This window comes from Loxodonta africana, chromosome 13 (genome assembly GCF_030014295.1).
Source record: "Loxodonta africana isolate mLoxAfr1 chromosome 13, mLoxAfr1.hap2, whole genome shotgun sequence".
NCBI lineage: Eukaryota > Metazoa > Chordata > Mammalia > Proboscidea > Elephantidae > Loxodonta > Loxodonta africana.
Window position 1 is genome coordinate 55,069,210 of NC_087354.1, and position 23,937 is coordinate 55,093,146.

General features: G+C 45.3%; 1 protein-coding gene across 3 annotated transcripts in view; it reads left to right on the forward strand.

Annotated features, from left to right (window-relative positions):
* The first annotated feature begins 209 nt into the window (after positions 1-209).
* The window catches only part of RORA (RAR related orphan receptor A), a 380,217-nt gene continuing 356,489 nt past the window's right edge, over positions 210-23,937 (forward strand). The window contains exon 1 of one of the 3 annotated variants that reach the window (XM_023558308.2): positions 210-449. In XM_023558308.2, the coding sequence (XP_023414076.1) occupies positions 422-449 (28 nt within the window). In that variant the 5' untranslated portion in view covers positions 210-421. The remainder of the gene's footprint in view (positions 450-23,937) is intronic. The other 2 variants (XM_023558310.2, XM_064267470.1) reach the window with 2 other exon arrangements.

Here is a 23,937-nt window from a genome sequence, read left to right on the forward strand (position 1 = left end):
TCCCCAGAACCAATATGACCCCCAAGAAAGAAGGAGAAAGATGGAGAGGGAGAAAGCAAGAAAGAGAAAAAGAGAGGGAGAGAGAGAGACAGGAACACACAGCCCGTAGGCACTGCCAGGTGACAAGCTGGTTGGATGGCAGCCGCTGCGACTGCCACAGAGGTATCCAACTTGTGGCTTTCCTTCCTCTCTTTCTCTCTCGTTGGTAGCACAAAATCACTCAGCCCTAGATTCCTCAGCGTTTCAGAACCCAAGAGGCCTGTGAGGGTACTTTGCTGTGCCTGAGGCCCTGAGAGAGTTCACTGCCACCTGAGACTTTTGGAGTCCCGGGGCCAATGTTCTTTCTCCAAGCTGGGTCAGCTCTTGGGTGGCACGGAGAAAAAACAAGAAAAAGTTGTTTCCCTCCGACCTTGGCTGCAAAATGCTACCAGCGAGTCACTCAACACTTGGTAAGTGCACCGAACGGTTTAACTTTCAATGCCCAAATTTCTCTGGCTTCCTCAAGTTATTGTTGTCGAGGAAGGAGGTGCTATTATCGCTACCCTTCCTCCCCGTGTGGTGTGACAGAGCAGAGATAGTTATCTGTACACCCAACTCAGCGTCGCTTTTTTGGGGTAGCAGCTTTCGAAAAACCAGCCACGGGGCTCCAGCTGCTTCTGCTCAGCAGCACCTCCCTCGGTGCCAGGCAGGCTGCCTCCTCAGGCAGCTCGCTGGGCTGCGGGGACCTTCTTTGGGAGAGAATGGACTCATCCTTCCCTTGTCACAGACTACCCATTCCTGGGTCGTGAAGTGAGGGAGAGAGAGGCCAGGTGAGAAGGTCTGCTAGTTAAGAGGAAAGACAGCTTAGCAGAGACCTCATTCTCTTCCCTGTGGGCACCCTGAGGCTCCAGAGTACTGACCTAACTTTCCCAAGGTCAAGCCACTGTGGATTAGAGCTGGGACAGGATTCTAGGTTTCGTGGCTCAGAATCCAGTGCTCAGGGGCTTCTTGGTAAAGTGTAAAAGAGCCTAGCTTTGCAGTCAGACAGACCTGGGGCCCAATCTTGCCTAAGTGCCCAGGAGATTTGCCTTCATCCAGCCCCATGCCGACCCCTCAGTCCCTACCAAAGATGCTGCAGGGACACAGGGGACATCTGCATTCGAGGACAGGCACCGGGAGCCACTGTCCTAGAGGAACAGGCAATCCCCCTTTGATGGGCAGTCCCTCCTAAGCTCAAATGGACTGCCCAAAACTGGGCTGCCAGAGAAGACCACAGCCCCCGCGTGAAGGCAGCAGCTGGCAACATCAGTCCCCAGTGAGTGGAAGCAGTTCTAATTGCTGTCTCGGACCCAGGCCTCTCCCTACCCACTTAGAGCAATTTCAGGACCAACTCTCACAACCAAGCCCCTTCCCATTGTCATAGCTCAAGTCCTTTGGATGGCCCCCTGCAGAAGGACTCTGTCACCCAAGCCAAACCCCAGCCTGCTAACAACAGAACCTGGCCACCTTCTCCATTTGCCTGTTTGAACGCATTTATTTAGGCAAGCACCAAAAATATAAAAGCACCTATTGGGTGCCAGCCTCCGCATAAGTCCCTACGTGCAACTCAAAAACATACGTAGCTATCCCTAGATAGGATTCTTTCTCCTATATTTCAAGTGCCTCTGTGTGAACCCAAGACAGGGCTGCCACACAACTCCAGGAGACATCATTTAATTTTTTTTTTTTTTAATTGCTGTTGAGTCAGTTCTGACTCATAGTGACCCTATGGGACAGAGCAGAACTGTCCCCATAGGGTTTCCAAGGATTTGAACTGCCGACCTTTTGGTTAGCAGCCATTGCTCCTAACCACCATGCCACCAGGGTTTCCTCATTTAGTTTGTATTCTGTAAAACTGTGTTCCAGAAGGAGCCAGTCTTGGAATGCCATATGAGTAATACTCCTTGGTGAGTGAAAACTCAGTGTACTGACCCAGGGTTCTCTCTGAGGCTTATACCATGCAGATGTGCAGTTATATAATACAGTGGTTACACGTATGAGCTATGACCTAAGGCAGATCTGTATTCAAATTTGGGCTCCCCTATCTATAAGCTGTGCAACCTTGGATGAGTTACTTAATCTCTCTGAGTTTCAAAGGAGATAATTATTGTATCTGTTTTTTAGGAGTGGTTATATAAATCAAATGTAAAGTACAAATCAAGAGATTATTCAGTGGGGTGCATAAGGAGTCAATAAATGCTAGCAATTATTATTATCATCATTAATATAATTATTGTTTAGTCCTATTGTCATTATGTTCATTAAAAGTCGGCTGTACCATCCCCACAATACCTGACACACAGCACTTAACAAATATGTGTTGAATGCACATTTTCAAGGAAGAGCAGACGGAAAGCCCAATGCTGTCTTACAAGAAAAGCAAGAAAACTGTCCCTGTAGCTGAGTTAGAGGCAGAAGACACTCAACTTTCTAATGTGATTTTGTTTAACTCGTGTTCCCTAGAAATTGAAAGCAGAGAGGGAAATCTTGACCTGGCCACACTTCTGACCTCTATGAGTGCAAAGCCATTTTATCTGCTGTGGATGGGACTTACTGCACCCCACCCCCGCCCCCCCACCCCCACCCCGCACCGTTTTCTAAATAAAACTTCAAGAGCAAGAGGCCTTTAGGGCTGTAGTTTCCTGGACCACCGGGTCTGAGTCCACAGCCAGCGTTGGTTGCCAGTCAGCCGGGGTCTGGTCCTGCCTTCTTTCTGCTTGGTCAGCACACCCTGCTAGATGGGGCCGAGCCAAGACGTCCCTTCTTCCCCGTACCAGACATCTGGTTGTTTAGAATCAGCTAGACAGCTTTATGTATATATATTATTTTTCCATTTTGTTCCAGATGGCTGGTGCTCTGCAGTCACAGTAGGGTAAAATTCCAAGCCCAGGCCATATCTCGGTCAGCCTGTGTTCAGTGGTGAGGCCAGGCTTAAATCAGTAGATGGGGACCAGGCCTGAGCTGGTGGCAGTAAAACTTATATGTGACTTCTAGGGTCGCTGGTAGATGAAGCAGACTGTGGGGTCTGGTACCAGGGACAGTGTGCTGGGGAGCAAATATAGTATCAGAGGAGACAGTGAAATAAGGCATCCAGGTTACTCAAAACCTCTGTAGGCTCAGGTGGATCTCAAAGACCAACATAGGCAGGACAGAATCCCTGTTCATGGAAAAGCTTGGAAGCCAAACTTAGAAAAGATTTGGACGGTCAGCTGTGCCCCACTTCACAGTACCCAAACCCACTGCCATCAACTCCATCTGACTCATAGCGACCCCATAGGGTTTCCTAGGCTGTAAACCTTTACAGAAGCAGACTGCCATATCTTTCTCCCACGGAGCTACTGGTAGTTTTGAACTGCTGACCTTTTGGTTAACTCCTTCCTCACAGTACGTGGCCCAGGTTACTTGTTCAAATGGCCCCCTTCTCAAACACTTACTAAGGTTTACTCTGCCAGCCCCTGTGCTCAACAAGGACACAGGCTGTATCTTCACAATGCCTGTATACAGAGTGGACCACTCAGTTGTGCTTCCAGAGATTTCCAAATATCCAGGCTTTTGGTCTTATGAAAACAAACTATCGGATGCTAACTTGTTTGTTGGGACCATATGTGATTTCAAAGCAGATGGTGACAAACAAAGACTGCCCCTACCCCCAATTAGCTTTTTACAGGTTAGATGTGCTAACCTCATTGTCAATAGGAAATCCAAGGGCAAAGCCACAGGCCAGCACAGACGTGACTTCCAGTGGGTGTGTCCCATGCAGATATACTGATCTCCACTGCAAACAAGCTCCCTGTGGAAGGCAGGAAGGGGGTGGCTATTTTGCTTCTTGCTTTCTACATGTCAAACACGTAGTACCTGCTCGCAAGCCTGTGTTGACGTGTGCAGGGAGGGGTGAGGTTGGCACGTGTAGCACACATTGATTAATATACACGCATCCTCATGGCTCCGTAATTATTAGCGCCCCACCTGTGAGTGAGCTTGTGTTAGCCAAGCTTCACCCCACATCTAGAATCACCTCAATCAAATAGGCTTAATACCACAGAACCTGACGTTCTTTTGGACAAGAACAGATGAACGCCAGGAAGGCTGTTTGCTTTTAAACTGGTAGTAAATTTTCAGCCCAGTGCCAATTTTGGGTGGTAAAAAGGGATTTATAATTTTTTCCTGTCTTGGAGATAGATTGAATGGTGTAGACCAAACATCTCCTAGGCTGTATCTGAAGCAGAGAATCAAAGTGACTAAACAGACAGTTTGAATCCAGAATACCTAAATAAGCTACTGAGGGATCGTGGAAAGGAGGAGGAGCCAGAAGACCCGAGACTGAGTTCTGGCTCAACCTCTCCGATCCTCAGGCTTCTCATCTGTAAAATAGGTACGGCAATCAAACTGACATTGCGGGTTGTTGTGGCAATTAAATGCAAGTGAACATTGCTTTGGTACCTTACCTTGTAGGGGAGACTTCACTTTCAGGCGTGTCCCCGGGCCTGGGAGGGCCAATCAGAAAGCTGATTGTGTTGCTGTAGGTTATGCTATTGGTTGGAAAAAAAAAAAAATTTTTTTTTTTTGGCCCACCCAGTTTTCGCTTACTCTCTCCATTTTGGGAAGCCGTGGTGGCATAGTGGTTAAGTACTACAGCTGCTAACCGAAAGGTTGGCAGTTCAGATGCACCAGTACTCCTTGGAAACTCTACGGGACAGTTCCACCCTGTCCCATAGGGTCGCTATGAGTCGGAATCGACTTGACAGCAATGGGTTTGGTTTTTTTTTTTTTTTTTTTTTTGGTCTCTCCATTTTACTTTTGTCAGAAAGATTATGTGATTGACTGATAGAACACCAGCAACCCAGAGAGATATTGTACTACAGCCCAGGGCTATACTTTCCATTTTTATTAAAATTCTTATTAACTCATAGCCCAAGAGCTTTTAAGCCAAGCCTGATCTCCTTTAGGGCCCCTTGATTTGATCAGAGCAATTTGTATGCAGCGTTCTGGTCACACTTTGTGGAGACACAGTGAAGACGGCGGCCGAATGATGTTATTCTGGAGATTCAGGGGTCCTCTTTCCCTCCAGAACCACCTTCCTGTACGATGCCTCTCCCACACTGGACATGTAGAGGCTGGCCTTGAGACCTTTGAATGTCTAAATATTTTTAGGAAAAGTTATTCTCAGTCAGCTTAGCTCAGTGATGCTGAGGCCCTATTCGAGACTAGAAATAGCTCTTTTGGGGAAAAAATACTGCAAGGTTGAGGCCCCTCAGAGGAAAATATGCCATTGAGGAGTGTGAAGGAAAAGGGGAACTTGAGGCAGTGGGCCTAGGGCCTAGCCTTGTCGAGGGGTAGCTGTGTCTGTGAAACTTTTCGCTCTGAACTATATGACTTCCTCTCAGCCAACGAGCAGGGCTCCTTCATCTGTGTTGGCAGCAGCTCCATTGTCGTGACTGTTGGGCGACGCTGCATCTCCGTTCTTCCCCCATGGGCTTCAGGGTGATTTTTATCCTTCAACAGGTGTTTGCTTAAGTGGCCTCACTGAGTTGCTTGCGTTTATCTTTCCATTAATAGGCAGCCCTAAGCTCAAAGTCATCACCTTGGTGATCTTGCTAAGCTGTAGAACACCTGAAAATAGCAGCTTTCTTTGCAGCTTGCTGAGTAGAAGTCGTTTCTCTCCAGAGTCTTTGCTTTTTACTCACGCACGTGCCTAAGGTCCAAACAGACTGAGAATGTGAGAAAGGTGGTGCCATTGTTAATGGAAGCCAGCCATGGATTGCTGACATTATTGACTTGTACATTATTGCTCTGAATTAGTAATTTAGCTCTACAAGTCCACTTAAAAATGACAACCTGGGTCTGAGACCTCAGTTTGACATAGGCCTTCTTTTGTGCCTTTTTTGCATTTGAAGGGGGAGGATGTCCAGGCAGAGTTGTATTGCTGGCATTTCTGTAGTATTGGAGGTCTATTATTTTTTACTCTTTTTCTCATTTATTATCTTAGCGAAGATTCAGGGAGCGCCCTTTCACTACGTGCCTGGCACCGTGCTAAGCAGGCTGTGGGGACAGGGAAGTATTAGAGAGAGGACTAGTTCTCAGGAACAACTAGCATGGCTTTGGTGTTGACACCTGGTGAAGGACTGCCATATTATTTAACTCTCGCAAAAACACTGTGCAGTAGGCAGAGTAGGTATTGCATCGTTGCTACTTTATCAGTGAGAAAATTGAGGTTCAAGTTCACCTAAGCAGTAGTGTTGGAACCCAGACTTGTACCCACATCTTCTAAACCCTAAGCCATGTTATCTCAACACTGGCATCCTGAATCTTAGAATCTTCCCAGAGACACAAGATTTAAAGACATGAGGAGATAAATGGAAGTACAGTGAAGTCTATGATTAAATATCAAATGCATGGTAAAGAGAGATGTTGCCAGGTGTCAGAAAAAGGCAAAATCGTGATAACCCAAAAATGGGGCTTGATGGGTTTGGTTAGCTGGAGAGAAGGTAGAAGGGGCTTTAACTGGAGGGTACCAGATGAGCTTTGGACATGTTATCAGGAGGGATCAGTCCCTGGAGAAGGACATCATGCTTTGTAAAGCACAGGTCAGCAAAAAGAGGAAGACCCTCAATGAGGTGGATTGACACAGTGGCTGCAACAATGAGCTCAAGCATAACAATGATTGTGAGGATGGTGCAGGCCCGGGCAGTGTTTTGCTTTGTAGTACATAGGATCACCATGAGTCAGAACGGACTGGGTGACACCTAACCAGATGAGTAAAGGGACAAAGAAAGGAACGAACTAGCAGGCTCGTAGAGATCCAGACCAGGCAGGGATATAGAACAGAAAGCTAAATGGCAGGAGATTCAATAGAGGCAAAATAAGGAAGAGGAGAGACATATTAAGTTAGAACTTGGACTGTAATCTTTTTTTAAAAAATTAGTGAACACTTTTTTCTTCAATAAAATGTGATAGATGATGTCCTCGTTGGCATATGCAAATTTTGATGACCCCCAACTTTTTTTCTTTTGGTAGGTGAATCAGTGAAATTAGATATATGAGTTAGGTTACGTGTTTGTTAGAGAGTGCTAAAGACCCAAGAAACTGGTAGCTTAAAGAAGACAGAAGTTGATCTGTCTTTCACATAACAGGCTGAGCTAGAGTGGCAGCCGTGCTATAGTGTCAACACAGCCCAGGCTCCTTCCACCAGCCCTGGGACTGCCTTCATCTGCATGTACAAGATGACTCACCACTCTGTGTAGATTCTAGAAAATAGGCTTTTTTAAAAAGAGGGAAATGAGGAGGAGGGCATGCCTCTTGTGTTCAAAGTAAGTGATCAACTGTCCCATTTTTCCCCCAAACTGAAGGATTTCCCAGAACACAAGACTTTCAGTGCAAAAACCAGGAAAGACCCTGGCAAACTGGGGGAGTTTGTCACCCTAATTTAATGGCTTTACTGAAAATCGCATGGTTCACTTGTGCTTACACCCCACGTGCTAGAACTTAGTTGCAAGGGAAGCTGGCAAATATAATCTTTATTACATGCGTGGTTGTGTGCCCAGCTAAAATCTTTATTCCTGTGGAAAAAGGGGATAATAGATCTTGGGCCATAATTAGTTGCCTCTGCCTTAACACACAAATATTTTTGTTGATAGAAGAAAATGGTGTTCACGAAAGTTGATAAGCATGTGTGTGACGGCTGGTGCTGTATCAGTCATGGTAGTCCTACAAATACTGCCCCAAGAAGTCAGGCTGTGGGGTTTCTGCACCTTCTAGTATATTAGCTGCAATGTCACCCTTTTCCCAATCCAGTGATGTTTTATAGGGATAACCTTGAACCCCCATTAGCTTATTAAAAAATCACTGTTGTCATTGTTAGCTGCCATCAAGTCATCCCCTGACTTGCCCCCCGTCCTGGACTCATGGTGGCCCCATGTATAATGGAGTGAAACTGTAACTACTGCCTGGTCCTGCGCCACTCCATGGTAGATTGCAGATCAGACCATTGTGATCCTTAGGTTTTCATGGGCTGATTTTCAGAAGTAGATCACCAGGAAATTCTTCCAAAATAATAGTCACAGACTTTTCTTGTGACACCCTCACAGTTGATTGCAAGACAACATTGTGGCCAGGCATTGAAACCGAGATGCATTTTTGTAAGTCGTCAGAATCATTTAGAGTTCAGGAGTAAATGACCTGATGAAAACCTTGAGAAAGATTCTTCTGGGTGGTGGGGGGAGGTGACTGTCTCTCTGCTTTATCCCAAAATATCCAACTGAGGTGGGGGCAAACACATGGATTTAGAGTTTTGTATTTAAATATTATCAGAGATTTGTAACTGCAGGCTTGTAGAAGACTAGAACTGTAGGACACAGGAGAATCTGCTCCATTGCTGCCCTCTGTGGAAGACTTTCCACTGACCTAGCTAGTTAACATCCTAAGAACAGTGTCCGGACAATGGTCTGCTGTGTGCACTGGGCTCTTGGGAGGCAACATCAGCTGACACACAGGAAGGAATGAACCAGTGTACACAGACCTGGCTGCTAAGCCCTGAGAGTAGCGAGTCTGCACCACCAGACATGTCACCAGCCATTTTCTTGACTGTGCTGGAATAAGTTTTCCATGAAAATTCCTAGTTAGAAGTTCAAATCTACCTTATCAACCTCTCCAGCTTCAAGGCAAAGAAGAGTGAAATTAACATAGGTGGGATCCGGGAAGTAAAAGAGGATATGGCAATGACTGGAAAGGAGTCATTCATTAGAAGAGAGCCCAAGACACAGATGTCCTCGAATTTCCCGTTCTGGTAGAGGCTCTTCGTCATCTCTTTCCACAGAGCCTCACAGGGTATTCCACCGCCTCCTGGCTCATTGGACAAGTGTGTAACCCGATCTCTACTTTGAAATGTTGTTTCTCTTCTTGATGGCTTAATTTAATTTATTTGTTTTAAGCAAAATCACATTGCTGTAGAGAGCTTAAGTATTTCTCTTCCGAAATTGAGGTGTGGTCCCACATGCCCAAGTAAACCCTGAGTGTTACGTGAATCCGATAGACACTTGCCATGTGTTTCTCATCATACTCTGTGCCTGTGTTCTTGTGTACCCTGGAGCTTCCAATTTTAAGAGAATAAACATTCCAAAGGCATTAGTATGCTTGTATGAATTAGTAACTTTGAGGAGGGAAAAGCTGAAGACAAGATCCAGCCATACTTGAGACAGCTTTACTTGCCTGGAACTATGTATCCTTTTGTAAAGGTTTGCAGTCTGTATCTGTCACTAAGAAGGTTTCAGAAGCCTGGGAACAATTTTGATTGTGTAGCGATTCAGGGAGTTATTAAGGGCAATCTATCTGCATTAGTTAAGAATTGAAGAGCTATAAAGTAATATTATGCAGCCATTAAGTGTAACATTTCCAAGGAATATTTAATGATGTGGTAAAAGGCCCGTCTTACAATTTTAAGTGGAAAACACAAGGGATGAAACTATATATACACAGCCTGATTCCAATTTTGTATATTCATATGTATAGAAAAAAGGCTGGAAGGAAATCCACCAAAATGGTAACCATGTGGTAGCATTATGGAAAATTTTTGATTTTACTCATAAAATGATCTATGTTTTCCATGTTTTTCTAAATAAATAAGTATTTATTACTTCTTTTTTAAATACCAATACACAATTATGTTTATAATTATAGAAAGATATTTATGTTTAAAAGAATAAAGACCCTAAAAATCCCATTTTAGGAATGCGTAAAGGTATTGATGGAAATGGTTTTCTGTAAAACTCCTAGCCAAGCAGTGCGGCTCCTCACCCGTTAATGAGTTCTAACAGTCATGTGCTCAGTGAGATAGCTTTACATTTTTTGTTCATTTGTTCATTCATTCAACAACTGCATTTGCGCTCCCACTCTTTGCCAGGCACAGGGCTGAACTGAATAAAACCTAGCTCCTGACCGTGAGCAGTCTGCAGTCTCCAATGCAAGAGTCTATCTGCTAAGTTATCAGACAATATGTTATTTGTCTTATAGTGTTAGGTATGAAGTATATGTTGAATGAATTAATAGATGGATGAATTAATGAATGAACAGAAGCAAGAGTCTGTCACGAGTTCTGACCTTTTCTGCAGGGTTTTTCTGGTGTTCTATGAGATTTTTTAGCATCCTCTTGTAGGTATCACAGTATCTTGGCCCTATCCTTTGAGTTGATTGCTTCATAAAATGCCAATGGCTCATGGAAGATCTGACCAGCTCTTTCCATGTGGTGTACTGGCAAGCTTGTACTGTTCAAGGGGTGGATGACTGTGGAAGGAGTCAGAGCTGGAGGCCTCCAGATGTGAGTTTCACCCTAGTTGATGCAGGGTACCAATGGGACTAGAACTCGACCTAGAGATATGGCCAGATCACTATTTTTTTTGGCAGAATTGGGCGTACCTAGAGATAGAAGATGGAGCCCTGGTGGCACAGCAGTGAAGAGCTAGCTGCTAACTAAAAGGTCGTCCTTTCAAATCCACCAGCCACTCCTTGGGAACCCTGTGGACAGTTCTACTCTGTCCTGTAGGATCGCTATGAGTCCTAATAGACTCCAGGCAACAGGTTCCCCCCCCACCACGCCCCCAGGAGGTAGGAGTTAGTACCTCCAGGTGTGATCTTGAGGGCCCTAAAAGACTCTCTGTCAGCCCCACAGCCAGCTGCTTACCGAAGCAGTAACTGAGGACAATGTTTTCCACTCCAGTGAGAGAGAGAGAGTTTAACAGGTCACTGGCCCAGGGAACAGCATCCCAATGAATCCCATTAGCCCTAAAGTGTAAATAAATGCCCATGGCGACTAACAGTTCCTGCTCTAAACTCCCCGGGGGCATTTCCTGTCTCCTGACTGGCAATAACCCAGGTGAGCTAGGGTGAGACCTGAGCCAGGCTCGGACAGAGGAAAGCCCTCTCCCTGGTAGGTTCTCGCTAAATGCTCGTTCTAACGGCTCTCACTCTCTCTAAGGCCACCACCTCCCCCTGGTAGGGCTTGCAGTTCTTTTGGAGGTCTTGTGGGGAGGGGACTGCTTAATGTCTTCTTTGCGGGACTCCTGGAAATCCTTAAATGATCTAAGTAAATGAGTAACCCTTTGGATATTGCAAGATGAAAGTAAATGAGTTGCCCTGAGCCCATAATGAATGCAAATGAATTCTGCACCTTTGCACAGGTTTGAGAGAGACTAGAGGAGCTTCCGGTGGCGCGACGTTGTCTGAACATGAGAGGGAATCCAAATCAATGGGGATCAGGAAGAAGAGAGGGCAGGAAATGTAAAGTGGTGGCCCTTGGAGAAGCTATTAACCATGACTTGGCTTTTATGACTTTCTTCCTAAGGTGATAAAAAATATTCTGATGGGAGCTTTCCCTTGAAGGGTCACACATTCCCCGTAGGTGTGGACCTGCTGCGGTGCGTCCATGTCCTGAGGTAGGCTGGCCGAGGGTGTGGCCACGCCCCGTGCAGAGATGCACGAGGTGAATAGACTACTGTGAGGAGGCCGAGGTTAGACTGACAGGCACTGAAGGGCGAGTCCTCCTCCCCTTCCCTACCCTCCTCCTCTTTTTGACTTTTTTCTTCTAGGCAGTGTATCTTGTGATGCCCTCTGGGCCCTCCACAAGCCTTCCTTTACCTGGAAGTGACCACTCGGTCAGGCAGAACCACCTTGGTCACCCGCCACCGCCCTTCACCTCCTGCTCCAGGCTGAGAGGGCAATGGAAGGACACTGCCGGCCCTGAGCCTGACTCTCAGCCACATGTGTGTTCTGCTTCTCACAGTTACCACCACTTCCCCACAGCTGTCTGCTCAGTTCTTCGTTCCTTCCTCATCTCCTCATTCAGCCTTCCTCAGGAAGCCTCTTCCCCCAGTGCCCTTCTGACCCCACCTCTCCTGGCATTGTCTGGTCTTCACCATGAAGTGCCCAAGACAGTTGGCACACGCTTTTCTTGGAACGGGCCTTATGTCTTTCTTACTCCATCGGGGACTCACTGAGTGCCTAATCCATGCCAGACACTGAGCCAGGGGTTACAGACGGGAACCAAGTGTTGTTCCTGGCTGTTTATAAAACAGATAAAGCAGTAGCTATAGCATCGTTTGCTGACTGCTGTCAAGGGGCCGTAAAGAATCCTGTCTGGAAACAGCAGTAATAGGGGGTAATCTATAATCCCTGGGCTCATGGGGAACAAACATTCACAGATGAAGCCAGCCTGTTTCCAGGGACCAGCCCTGGCAGCTCCTTAGCCACCCCATCCCTTAGAAGACCCCTCCTCTCCCGGGGGCAGCTCCATATCCCCCACATCTCTGTAGCAGGAAGACGCAGTGCTGGCCTCTCAAGCTGGATCTCTAAATGCAGTTTCCCCTGAAGCCTTGTCATGCAGGGTGGTTCAAGGATATCCCCTTTAGGATAAAGCTTCAGGTACATGATGGTTAAAACATACTGTGTAGACTAGACTATCTCCTAGGAATGTACCACCCTTCATAACTTTGAATTCTGAGACAAAGCCTCCAAATAACAAATGAATTCAGTGTGGATTTTATACACACGAGCCAGTTTTTTTTTTTTTTTTTTTTTTTACGAGCTCTAAACCTTTCAAAACTCCCTTTCAAGGCTCAACTCATCTTTCCAACTCATTTATGTCAAGGTGCCATTGGGTTAACATATGCCCTCAAAACACATTAGCTTCAAGTCAATTCCGACTCATGGTGACCTCATGTGTTATAGAGTAGAACTGCTTCGTAGGATTTCTTGGCTATAATCTTTATGGAAGCAAATTGCCAGGCCTTTCTTCCGTGGAGCTGCTGGGTAGGTTCGAATCACCAACCTTTAGGTTAGGAGTCAAGCACAAACTGTTTGAGCTACCCAGGGACCTCATAAAGTACATTATATATAGATATAGATATGTAATAAAACTTGTGAAAGCCAGAACTTGTATAAGGTGGAAACCTGTCAGAGAAGGAAAACTCAAATATTTGGCACTAATAGAGAGCGATGTGAAAATGATTAAGACCACACCCTGTCAAAGATGGAAAACTTTGGAGACCTGGAAGAACAAGTCAAACCCATTGAGTTCTGGCTCTCACAGGTTTCACTGTATATGCACTTTAGCTAGACTAATGTCTTAATCCTAAAAAAAAAAAAAAAAAAGGCAAAAGAAACCAATTTCTTGGTTCCAGTAATTCTCTCCATAGCTGTAATGGAGAGAATCCCAGATAGGGAGGCAACTCAGTTAAAGAAATATTTGAAAAGAGGAGCACTCTGAAATCATACACCTTGAGCCTGATTAACACATGTAGACACAGCATTAATACTGTTTTCCAGTTGAACTTAACCTTGTGCTCCTCCAAAGTACCTGACCTTGTGTCACCGGGAGCTTTGGTCTACCCAGTGAGGTGCCTCTAACTCTGAGATGTAATTGAAGGGTGAGGACTTTCTGAACTCAGATTGCATACCTTTTCCTTTCTGTGCTTGCTTTTAGGGCTTGGGAGCTAAAGACAGTAAATACCTTAAGTTTGAAATTTGGTGGGAAGAAGAAGGAAAAAAAAAAAAAAGAATATGTCTTTAAGAAAGAGAACAGGTAGAATAATGTCCCCAGGCCAGGAAAGTACCAGTCATTTTCAGATAAATTATACCCTCCTCCTCCTCCATGGGAAAAAAAAAAAAAAAAAATCATACTCAGACTTAACTGTCCCTTTGGCACTTTTGTCAAATGAGTTTTAGTAGCAGGAGCTGCTAAAAATATAAGCCAATTTCTTTCTTCATTTAAATCAAGTGCTTAAAAAAAGTGTAGCACCTAGAACTGGTGCAGGGCTCAGCATAGCAGCAGCCTGGTCTACCTTGGTCCCTGAATAGTCCTCAGTGACAGCCCAGCACTCTCTCTGAGCTAAGGAAGTCAGCAGCAAGGCTGGCATTTGCCACCCTCGATAGCGGGGGTTGGTTGTTTTTAGCACCCAGGTTGGAAAGGTACCCTTGGGTACAGACTGACCTGGTCAGATGTGAGAGGTACTCACAGGAGTACGTTCTTGTTTGTTCATTCGTTAATCCTTTTTTTCTTTCCTGTTTCTTCCTTTCTTCTAAAAAAACATTTGAAAGTACCAAACATGTGCCAATACCGATATTAGAAACAAGACTTATGACGATGAATGAAACATAGACCCTCCTCTCAGGTAGAACGAGATTCACCCTATCCCATCCAATGCTTCACTCCCATAGGAGCTTTCTCTGAGCTGTCGTTTTTGGAAAGGAATCCGATCAATTTCCTTTACCTGTAATGGGAGTCCCTGGGTGGTGCAAACAATGTGCTCGGCAGCTAACCAAAAAGTTGGAGGTTCGAGTCCACCCAGAGGTGCCTCAGAAGGAAGGCCTGGTGACCTGCTTCTGAAAGAAAATCAGCCATTAAAAACCCTGTGGAGCACAGTTCTAATGTGACACACATGGGGTTGCCATGAGTTTGAATCACCTCAACAGCATCTGGTTGGTTTCAAGAAGAGAACCAGTGAGGGTTTAAATTGTTTTCAGAGCTATCTGCCTTGTAATAGAAGATTCATAAGAATTTAAAAGCCTTTGAAGTCCAGAAGAATATCTTCAATGGTAAAATATTAGGAACTGGATAGGGGGTGAGAGAGATTTGTTTTTTCACTAGGATGACTAACAACTCCTCGTATTATCCTGTGTGGCAGCTGTTTGTTCTGCCCGAGAATCATACAAGCTACATCCAAATTAAACATATCAAAAATAATCTTAGATTCAAATTTTAGAAGTGGAAAAGGTCTTAGAAATTAGCACTTCTGCTGTTTTTACGGACTCGGAAACTCTTGAAGGGTCAGGCTCCTGTTGCGCACTGTGGCGACCCTTCTCCTCATCATGTTTCGAGCTGGGGAAACGGCAGCACGCCGCTCCAGGATGGAGACTTAGGAGAGGGAAGCAGACCTATCAGAGCTAACGGTGGATTATGCTAGGGTTTCACTGTAATGCCTCCTGTTCTTGGCCTTGGGACTTACGAATGAGGCCACCTTGAATCAACCCCCCTATGGAACTTCAGTGATTCAAGCAAACCTCCTGAATGAGACTCTGAGATAGCTTTGCTATAGTTCAAATTCTGGTCTCTAATGAATAGTGAACATAGTTATTAATGTCTCAGTGACTTCCACAGAATAGCTACATTACTTTTACTGCTCCGCATATCAAACCTGAGTTTCCTATACGATAATAACCTTGATGTGCTCTTTGTGTATGTGTGGTGTGAATATAGAAGTACCTGAGCGTGTGCTTCAAGTAGTGGTTATAGAAACAGTGATGGATTGCGACAAACCATCTCCACTAGGCTTTCCTCTGGTCCCACTCAGGAACAATGGCACAGAAATTTAGAAAGCTTCCTAGATACCCCTGTTGCCATGGCACAGGAGAAAAGTCAAATGCTTTAGAACAGGATTAAATCTTTAACCTTTTTCTCCTTAAAACGATGCTCTACTTGCTTGAGCTAATCCCCAGGTATCAGCACTAGGCAACTCTAGAAGTTCCTGGCCACAGGGGCTATCTTTATTTATGATGCTTTATATTCCACCACCAAGGTCACCTTGGTGACAGTTTCCACAGGTGTCAGATTTGTTGGTCCCTGGCCAGCTGCCGTCCTATCCCTTAGAAGAATTGTAATTAGTTTTAGGTGGTCTTTTGCATAGGCTAATAGATCTTAGCAGAAGAATTCATGGGCTTAAGATTGGGGTTAGTTTCTAAACAGTAATTGCTACTATTTCTGTAGTGTATCTTATGTGTCAGGTGCTGTTCTACATCTTTATGTAAATTCACTCCATCTTCACAGCAACAACTGTATGAGCTTGGTATTAAAATGATTGCCATTTTAAAAATAGCGAAACTGAGGCAAAGGGTGGTTACATAATTTGTGCAAGGCCACACAGCTCTTAAAGGGCAGAAGCTCAGCTACGCATCCAGCTCGTCTGGTTTAATTGCTACAGCATACAGCCACTAGCACACCAAGATTTGAAATGTGGATTTTATTACTGAGCGTAAGCTCCCAGTTGCTGGCACTTTAGGATTCCTTCTACAAGGAAGGTGTCTGTGATTGGGGCCAGTTGGTCTCTGTCAGTAAAACTGTACTTAAAACCCACAGAGACAATTGTTTCTCCTCATTTGGACCCCCAAATCACATCCAAGAGCAAAGTTTGTCTTGACTTCATAGCTTTAGGCCTGTCCTTCCCCCATAAAAAAGCTAGTGAGAAATGTTGACAAAATTAACTTCCAAAGGCCTTGTTGATTCAAGAATGTTTCCAAGTCTGAGACCGCTTCCTCTTCCACAAAGGCCCCTGTTTATTCCAACCCACAATGCACTGTCCCTCTGTAGATCTCTTCCTGGAATCTTCTCTGAACCCAATTTAGGTCAGCTGACCTGACACGCAGACTTTACGTATTTAAGCATTCACAGATTTGCATGTTGCAAATAGCCCTTTACTACTTACTAACTTCTGTTATCCTGCGTATCATTCCACATCGATAAGCTTGGTCCTCCCAACAAACCCGAAGTCCAAGAACCATGGCTCACAAAGGCCTTAGCAATATACTGGCCACCCCCAAGTGACATTTAATAAATATTTAAAAACCTGACCTAAGAAGCAGTAGTATGTTTGTTAGGCAAAGCTGCTCTTATGGCCATGGATAGTATGTTGACTTTTGTATTTTTCCTGTCAGTCTCTGTTGTTTACATTTTTTCTTGCCTTTTGTTTTCCCTGTCATTTCTGGTAGCTGCCTAAAAATTCCTGGTTGTTGAGTGAAACTCACTTTCTTCTTTCAGGAAGAGAGAAAGCAGGTATTGTACATGCTTGTGTTCTGTCTCTACAAGGCCAGAGATGAATTCTGAAAAATGAAAAATTTAGTGGTACATCTATTTGTCCGTTCATACCTTACATTCATTCATTCGTTCACTGAATCTGCGTTTATTGAGTCCCCACTGTGTGCCAGATACCAGGTGTTCTAAGGAAATGCAGTAAGCGTGACTGGAACCTCTATTCATGAAGGTACCATCTGGGGTATAGTGGAATAGACAAAAGGCATTAAATTAATGAAGGTATAATTTCACATTGTGCTAAGTGTTTTGAAAACTAACAGTAGAGTGCTATGAGAAGACATAATAGAGGGTACCAATGTAGAAATTGTAATTCTAGTATGTTCCCAGGCAATGCTGCTGGTTTGGGGACCATGCCCTGAGAATCAATGCCCTAGGATCTTATGGGGGGGCCATTTTACTTACCTTATCAATTAGCTCAGCTAGAGATTGTGTTGGAGTTGGTCATGGGTGGGGTCTGGACATGAGCATTTTTCGAAGACGCCTAATAGACATTGAAGATGAAGAATCGCTGATGCTAGATGGTGCCAGGGAGGGGGAGTGTTGTTTGATGAGTGCTGGCCAGTGTCTACACCCTTGGGTGGTTTGCAACACAAATGCTGATTCACTCACTCACCCGTTAGCCTAAAAAGTTAGCCTAGTAATGGAGAATTCTACCCTTTTCCAATGTCCATCTCACAAATCCCGAATTGCAATGTGATTCTGTCATTCTGTACACCTGTCGTATGAAAGAACTGGACCTTGATGGACTTGCTTGCCATGAGTTTGAGCTCCAGTGTGGAGTGTTTCTGCTAAACTTGAGTAATGGACATGAGGACTGTCTGAGCTCTTAAAGCTGGGACAAGAGGGTGGTGGGGCTGATAGTTATGGAAGTATAAACCAAACCAAACCAAACCCAGTACTGTCAAGTCAATTCTGACTCATAGCGACCCTATAGGACAGAGTAGAACTGCCCCATAGAGTTTCCAAGGAGTGCCTGGCAGATTTGAACTGCCAGCCCTTTGGTTAGCAGCTGTAGCACTTAACCACTACGCCACCAGGGTTTCCTATGGAAGTATAGCTGGATTAAAAGACCCAGGTGCACTTCTAACTCTGCCCTGATGAGTTGAAGACCTTGGGTAAGACATCTAACTTCTTGGGCTACAGCTTCCTCATTACAACATGAAGGCCTTGATCTGGGAGATCGCCATGTTTCTTTTAGATTATCCAGTTCTAGCAATTCTACTCACGGAACTAAATACAAAACTGAGACCCAGTTTCCTCCTCTATAAAATAAGAGTTGAATTTGTGATATATATTTTTTTAAGACCTTTGTCAGCCCCCAAATGCTATGATTCTAGCAATAATAACAATAGCTAACGTTAAAGAGCATTTACTATGTGCTGGGTGTGGTCTGGGAGCCCTGGTGGCACAGTGGTTAAAGCACTTGGCTGCTAACTGAAAGGTCATTGGATTGCACCCACCAGCCACTCTGCAGGACAAAGATGTGGCATTCTGCTTTCATAAAGATTTGCAGCTTTGGAATTACAGGTATGGAGTAGTTCTGCTCTGTCCTATAGAGTCACTATGAGTCAGAATAGACTCGACGGCCGTGGGTTTTTGGTAGGTACTATTCTAAGAGATTTATATTAGCTCATTTACTCCTCACGATAAAACAATGAGATAAATTCTATTATTATCATCCCCTTTTTGCAGATGAAGAAACTGAACAGCAAAGAGATGAAGTGGCTTGTCTAGGCTCATACAAGTCATAGGTGACAGAGCTGAATTCTAACCTAGGCCATCTCTTCAAGAGCCAGGTCTCCTAACCACCCAACAGTTTTACTTCAAATGCCTCATTTCGCCGCTCTGACCCTCAGTTTCTCAAGCAATAAAATGAAGATTTGAACTAAATGGTCTCTAGACCCCTTTTAACTCCAAAATACAGTGCTTCGTAGATATTTCTAGTCAGCCATTTGTCCGTTTCTCCCTGATTTATTCAGCAGGCTCAGGAATCAGACTGCCTGAATTCCAATCCTAAACTGGCCACTTACTAGCTGTGTGACTTGAGTCAAATTACCTAAACTCTTTGGCCCCCCTAATTCAGATGGGATTAATAAAAGTATTCACCTCATAAGGATAAAGTGGTATATTTTCATGAAAACGCCTAATTAATTAACACTAGTTTTTTTTTTTAGTTGCTAGGGGTGCAAAGACAAATAAGACACAGTCCGTGGTGCCACAGACCTTACAACTCAGGCAGCGAGAAAGGATGATACAAGTGATTAGCTGACAGTGTAACAAAGAGAAGCCCTGGTGGTGCAGTGGTTAAGTGCTCAGCTGCCAACCAAAAGGTCCGCAATTGGAACCTACCAGCCACTCTGCAGGGGAAATATGTGGCAGTCTGCTTCTGTGCAGATTGCAGCCTCGGAACCCCTATAGGGCTGTTCTACTCTGTCCTATGGGTCACTGAGTCAGAATTGACTCCGTGACAATGGGTTTGGTGTTTTGTTTTGGTTTGGTTTGGTTAGGTTTGGTGACAACAATAAGAGATGAAAGTGTTTCCCAAGCATTTGAAGAATTCAGCAGAGGGAGTGGTTATTTCAGGAGCCCTGGTGGCACAGTGGTTAAGCGTTTGGCTGCTGACTGAAAGGTCAGCTGTTCAAATCTACCAGCCATTCCTTGGAAAACCTATGGGGTAGTTCTCTTCTGTCCTATAGGGTCGCTATGAGTTGGAATTGACTTGACGGCAACGGGTTTGGTTCAGGTTGGGGGTAAAGTTAGTGAGTTACCAACCACAGGGAAGCCTTTGGGCCACTTTTTTGGTGAGAGGAAGACGTGGAAGGCAGCTACGGTCTTAACATGAGCCCTGCCTTCTGGAGGGCTAAACACTTCAGGAACCGTCAGCGCTAGGACATGAGCAGCAATGGGGTGGCCCCAGCCCCAGAATGAAGTGCAGGGGCTGGGAGTCCCAGATCCAAACACTAAGGTGGCACAAAGCTTTATGCCGATTAGAGCAAGTAAGGCAAGAGTCAGCCCTGAATCCAATGGCAGGCAGCAGAGAGACAGTGAAGCTACAGCAAGGGGTAGGGGCTGGCTGAGAGGAAGGGCAAGGAGGTGTGCCTGGAGGCAGAGCACCACCATAGCCAGTGGTCAGGGAGCCTGAAGGCATCGAAGGCATCTTCAGTGAAAGATGGATCCCTTATACAGCCAGCTGGCCCTGCTTCTGGGATCTTCTACAGAGCTGGTGCGAAGAGCCAGCCTTGGCCGAGGTCCTAGGCCCTGCAGGTGAGAATAGATAATTGGTGACGCCTGGCAGAGGTGAGGTGTACACTGGCAAGGAGACACAGCAGTTCCTGGTGGTGTTCCTTTCCTGAGAGCCTAGAAATCTAGACTAGCAGAGCTGGGCTGGAGGGTGGGCGGAGAGAGACCAATTCTCTAAGGCTCCCTGAGCCACACCCAGAGTCCTTCATGACAGCACCTGGGGATTTGCATTTGAGCAAGCTTCCCAGCTACGAGCAGTCCAGATATAAGGACCAGTGGCAACGAACCGCATTCACGACGGTCTGTTGTTTTGGGGCTTTTTTGTACATCCTAGGTTTCAGTAATATGTACTACATACACTGTCCCAGTGCGTAATTTGCTCATGTTATCATTCTCAGATGTTCACTTGCAGATGTTCAATGTTATAATTTACAAAGATATTTATAAAGAAAGACAATAATAATGAAAACTAAAAAACTAAGAAAAGGTATTCGACTTACATCAGAACCGACTTAGGGCGGAGCTACACTGTAGCTACGATGGTAGTTCTAATGTCTGTAGCCTGTGACCACGCTTTGAGAGACAGTGTGGTAGAGACAAACTCGGTAATGAAAACCCAGACTAGCCAGACTGGTAAATAAGCTGGGACCTCCAGACAGGCAGTTTTCACAGCTTAGGGGAAACCTATGTTGCTTTCCTCAAAGTTTCCTGTAAGACCCGTACACCTGCCACCTCCGCCCACCCTCTATCTTCATTCTCAATATGAAAGCTACAGGCCAAGAGGGTAACATTAACTTAAAAGTAATTTTTAAAATTTACAGGAAAGGCAGTGCACCTTTTTAACCTCAAATCCCAAACCCTCTTCACGCTCTGCAGTGCTGGTTTTGAGGTCCTCTTTCTTTTAGACCTCTGGCCTACTGAGAGCAGGGCAGGAGGTACTCGTCCCTCTCCCCTCCTTTTCTCAGCCCCTTGAAGGCCAGCTCCTAATATTGTCTGGTCTCTTAAAACTTAAGGGAACTGGCAAAGGTTTGATCACTGACGTTTACCTATCTCTAGGGGGAGGAGGGAGTAAAAAAAAAAAAAAAAACAACTTTCAAAACACATGCTAGAACCTGTGCCGAGCAAGAGAAACCCTATAAATTCCCAACCCAGCCTCATGTTGCCGGGAGGTAGAGGAGTGTCGGGACATGCAGCATCACTTGTCAGCTCATCTGAAACTACCCACTTCCCAATCCAAGATGGCGGGGGGCTGCAAACTTCTGTGGCCCCTGGGAGGGTCATGCTGTGAGAAATGCATACACACACACACACAGCAAGAGGAGAGTGGTATGAGAGAGAGTTCCTTCCAGGTTGGCCTGGAGCATTCACGGGGATGACATCACGGGTCCCAGTAGCAGACAGGCTGCTTCCAGGATCCCTTTTCCTGTGGGGAATTGCCTACCAAGGTGAGCCTCACTCCTCCCTTATTTGGGGTACAGAGTCCTCACTCTGACACAGAGCAGAGAGACAGGTCATCAGCTCCACCAGGAAAAGGCAGCCTTTGTGTTTTGTGTCTGGGTTCTCTGTCCTCAGCCCCTGGACAATATTTGCCAAAGTTGTAGGAAATCCCTTATTGGGATTCAACTGCCCACCTGGCCCTAGGGCCCATGGAAATGGAAGGGCACTGGTGCTGCTTTCCTTCATCTCTGCAGACAGGCCCAGCCTGCAAAGGGCGCTGGTGGCTGCAAGACGCTGTGGAAATTTCTCTAGGGAAATCTCACAAGCCTGTAAGAAACTTGACCTCATTTACATTTTCTGATTGAATCACAGACAGGTTTTGGTTCTCTCCCTTCCCTTTACAAAGACAGGTCCAGGAATGAAGAGAGGCTAAGGGACCCAGCAGAAATGTGTGATTATGGATTGTCAACTTGGTTCTCTTACACATGGCATCTCTAGCCTTGACCATTTCTGTGGTGGATGTGTGCCTGTCTCATGTTATTATTAAATCTTTCTTCCCTTCTACTACCACATCGCTTAATGAAAAGTCCAACAGCATCAGAACACGCCCCCGAAGGATTTATTAGTTAACTAAATCTTTGCCCTCATTATGGGGCCCTGATGGAATTTCTTTCAAGGACCACAGTTGAAGAAATAGCATAAATCAAAGACAAGATTGTTGGTTGCTGTGTGCATTACTCTCATTTTCAATCTTATTCCCCCAAAGGAAGGGGAGATTTAGATGTAGAAACCCAGAGTGTGTGAGGCCAAGTTCTTTAGATGTCGGTAATGACCTGGGCTGTTGGAGTCTGTTAATTGGTGTCACAGAGCCCTTTCAGAAAGGCAGACCTTTCTTAAAGAATGAGTTCATTCTTCAGCCTGCCTGTTGGGCTTTCTTGTGTTGGCTTTGCAAAGTCCATAAGCACCAGTTCTATCTGCTACGCCCAAACCTTGGTAGAAAATGTTGCTGTGACAAAGAATTAACAATTTTCTTGCAGGGCCTAGGTACACAGAAGTACTTAGAGACATGTACCTGATAATAGGCAAGGACAAACCAAGAGCCAAGGAAAATCAGTTCATTTTCCTTCTGATAAAAGGAAATAGGGATCCTTTTTTTTTTTTTTTTCATGAAAAAACAAGAAACCACTCTTTGAAGTGTAATATTTAGCATTAACTTGATGCTAAGTTCCCTTTTCTTCCCTGTTGTTAGTTACCCCTTTCTCCTTTGCATCCCAAAGTGAAGGGGCCTGGAAGGAAGGACACTGCAGCACCAGAGTGGACATCCTGTTTTCTAAATGGGCAAGGTGGAGTTCAAACACATTTTGGTTCCATGTTGGGCTTTGCTACATATTAGCTGTGTGGTCTTGAACAAGGCCCTCAACCTCTCTGAGCATCGGTTTCTTTCCTCTGTTAAATCTGGACTCTGATTCCAACTGAATAGGACAGGTACGAAGATTCATGGAGGTGGTGTCTGTAAAGTATCCACACAATTTTTCTTTTCTTTCACCACTTCTCTTACATGGAAATTCCTCAAAAAAAGAAAATTTAAGAATGATTTTAAGAATCCGTGTACCTGAATCTATTTTCATTTTGGATTCTTCCCACCCCTGCCCCCTCCCCCCACTCCTCAAGTATTCCTCCTCCTTTGCCCTGCTTCCAGCTCCCCTTGCTTGCCCTGTTTCTCTTCTCTTTGGAATCGCATCCCTTCTTTTCTTTTCTCCTTGTCCATCCATTTTACTTGCCTGTGGTTAGGGTAGAGAAGAGATAGGAAGTGATATGGGTTAGGATCAGGGCCATAAACTATAAGAGTACATAAGAAAAGAAAGTGAGAAATTACATTCTTTCATTCCTTCCACAAATACTGACTAAGCACCTACTGAGTGCAGACCCAGTATACAGGATCAGCATGCTTTGGGCTCCCACAGAGTTATGTGGGCAAACCTAGAAGTGAACAGGCTAGGATGTTGCTCTGCCAAGTGTCCTGGCAGAGGAAGCAAAGGGTGTTGTGAGCACCTAGAAGGGACACCTAAGCCAGACTTGGGAGGCCACCAGGGGAAGGGCCTGAGAATTGAAGGTAGAGAGAAGACAAAGCGTTTGTGCAAAGGTCCCAGAGAGAGATGGAAGACCAGTGTCGGAGCAGAGGATGCAAAAGAGAGGCTATCTAAGGTGAGGTGCAGGGGTAGGCAGGGCCCACCCGGAAGGGGTTAGCATGCCCTGGGGAGGAGCTGAGCTCTGCCTCTGAGAGCCTGAGGAAGCCCGTGGAGGTGCGTAGGGGCAGCCGCGATCAGAACTGTGGTTAGGTGCCTGCTCCACTGCCCAGTGGGGAGCTAGACCTGCTTATCATCACTCTGTGC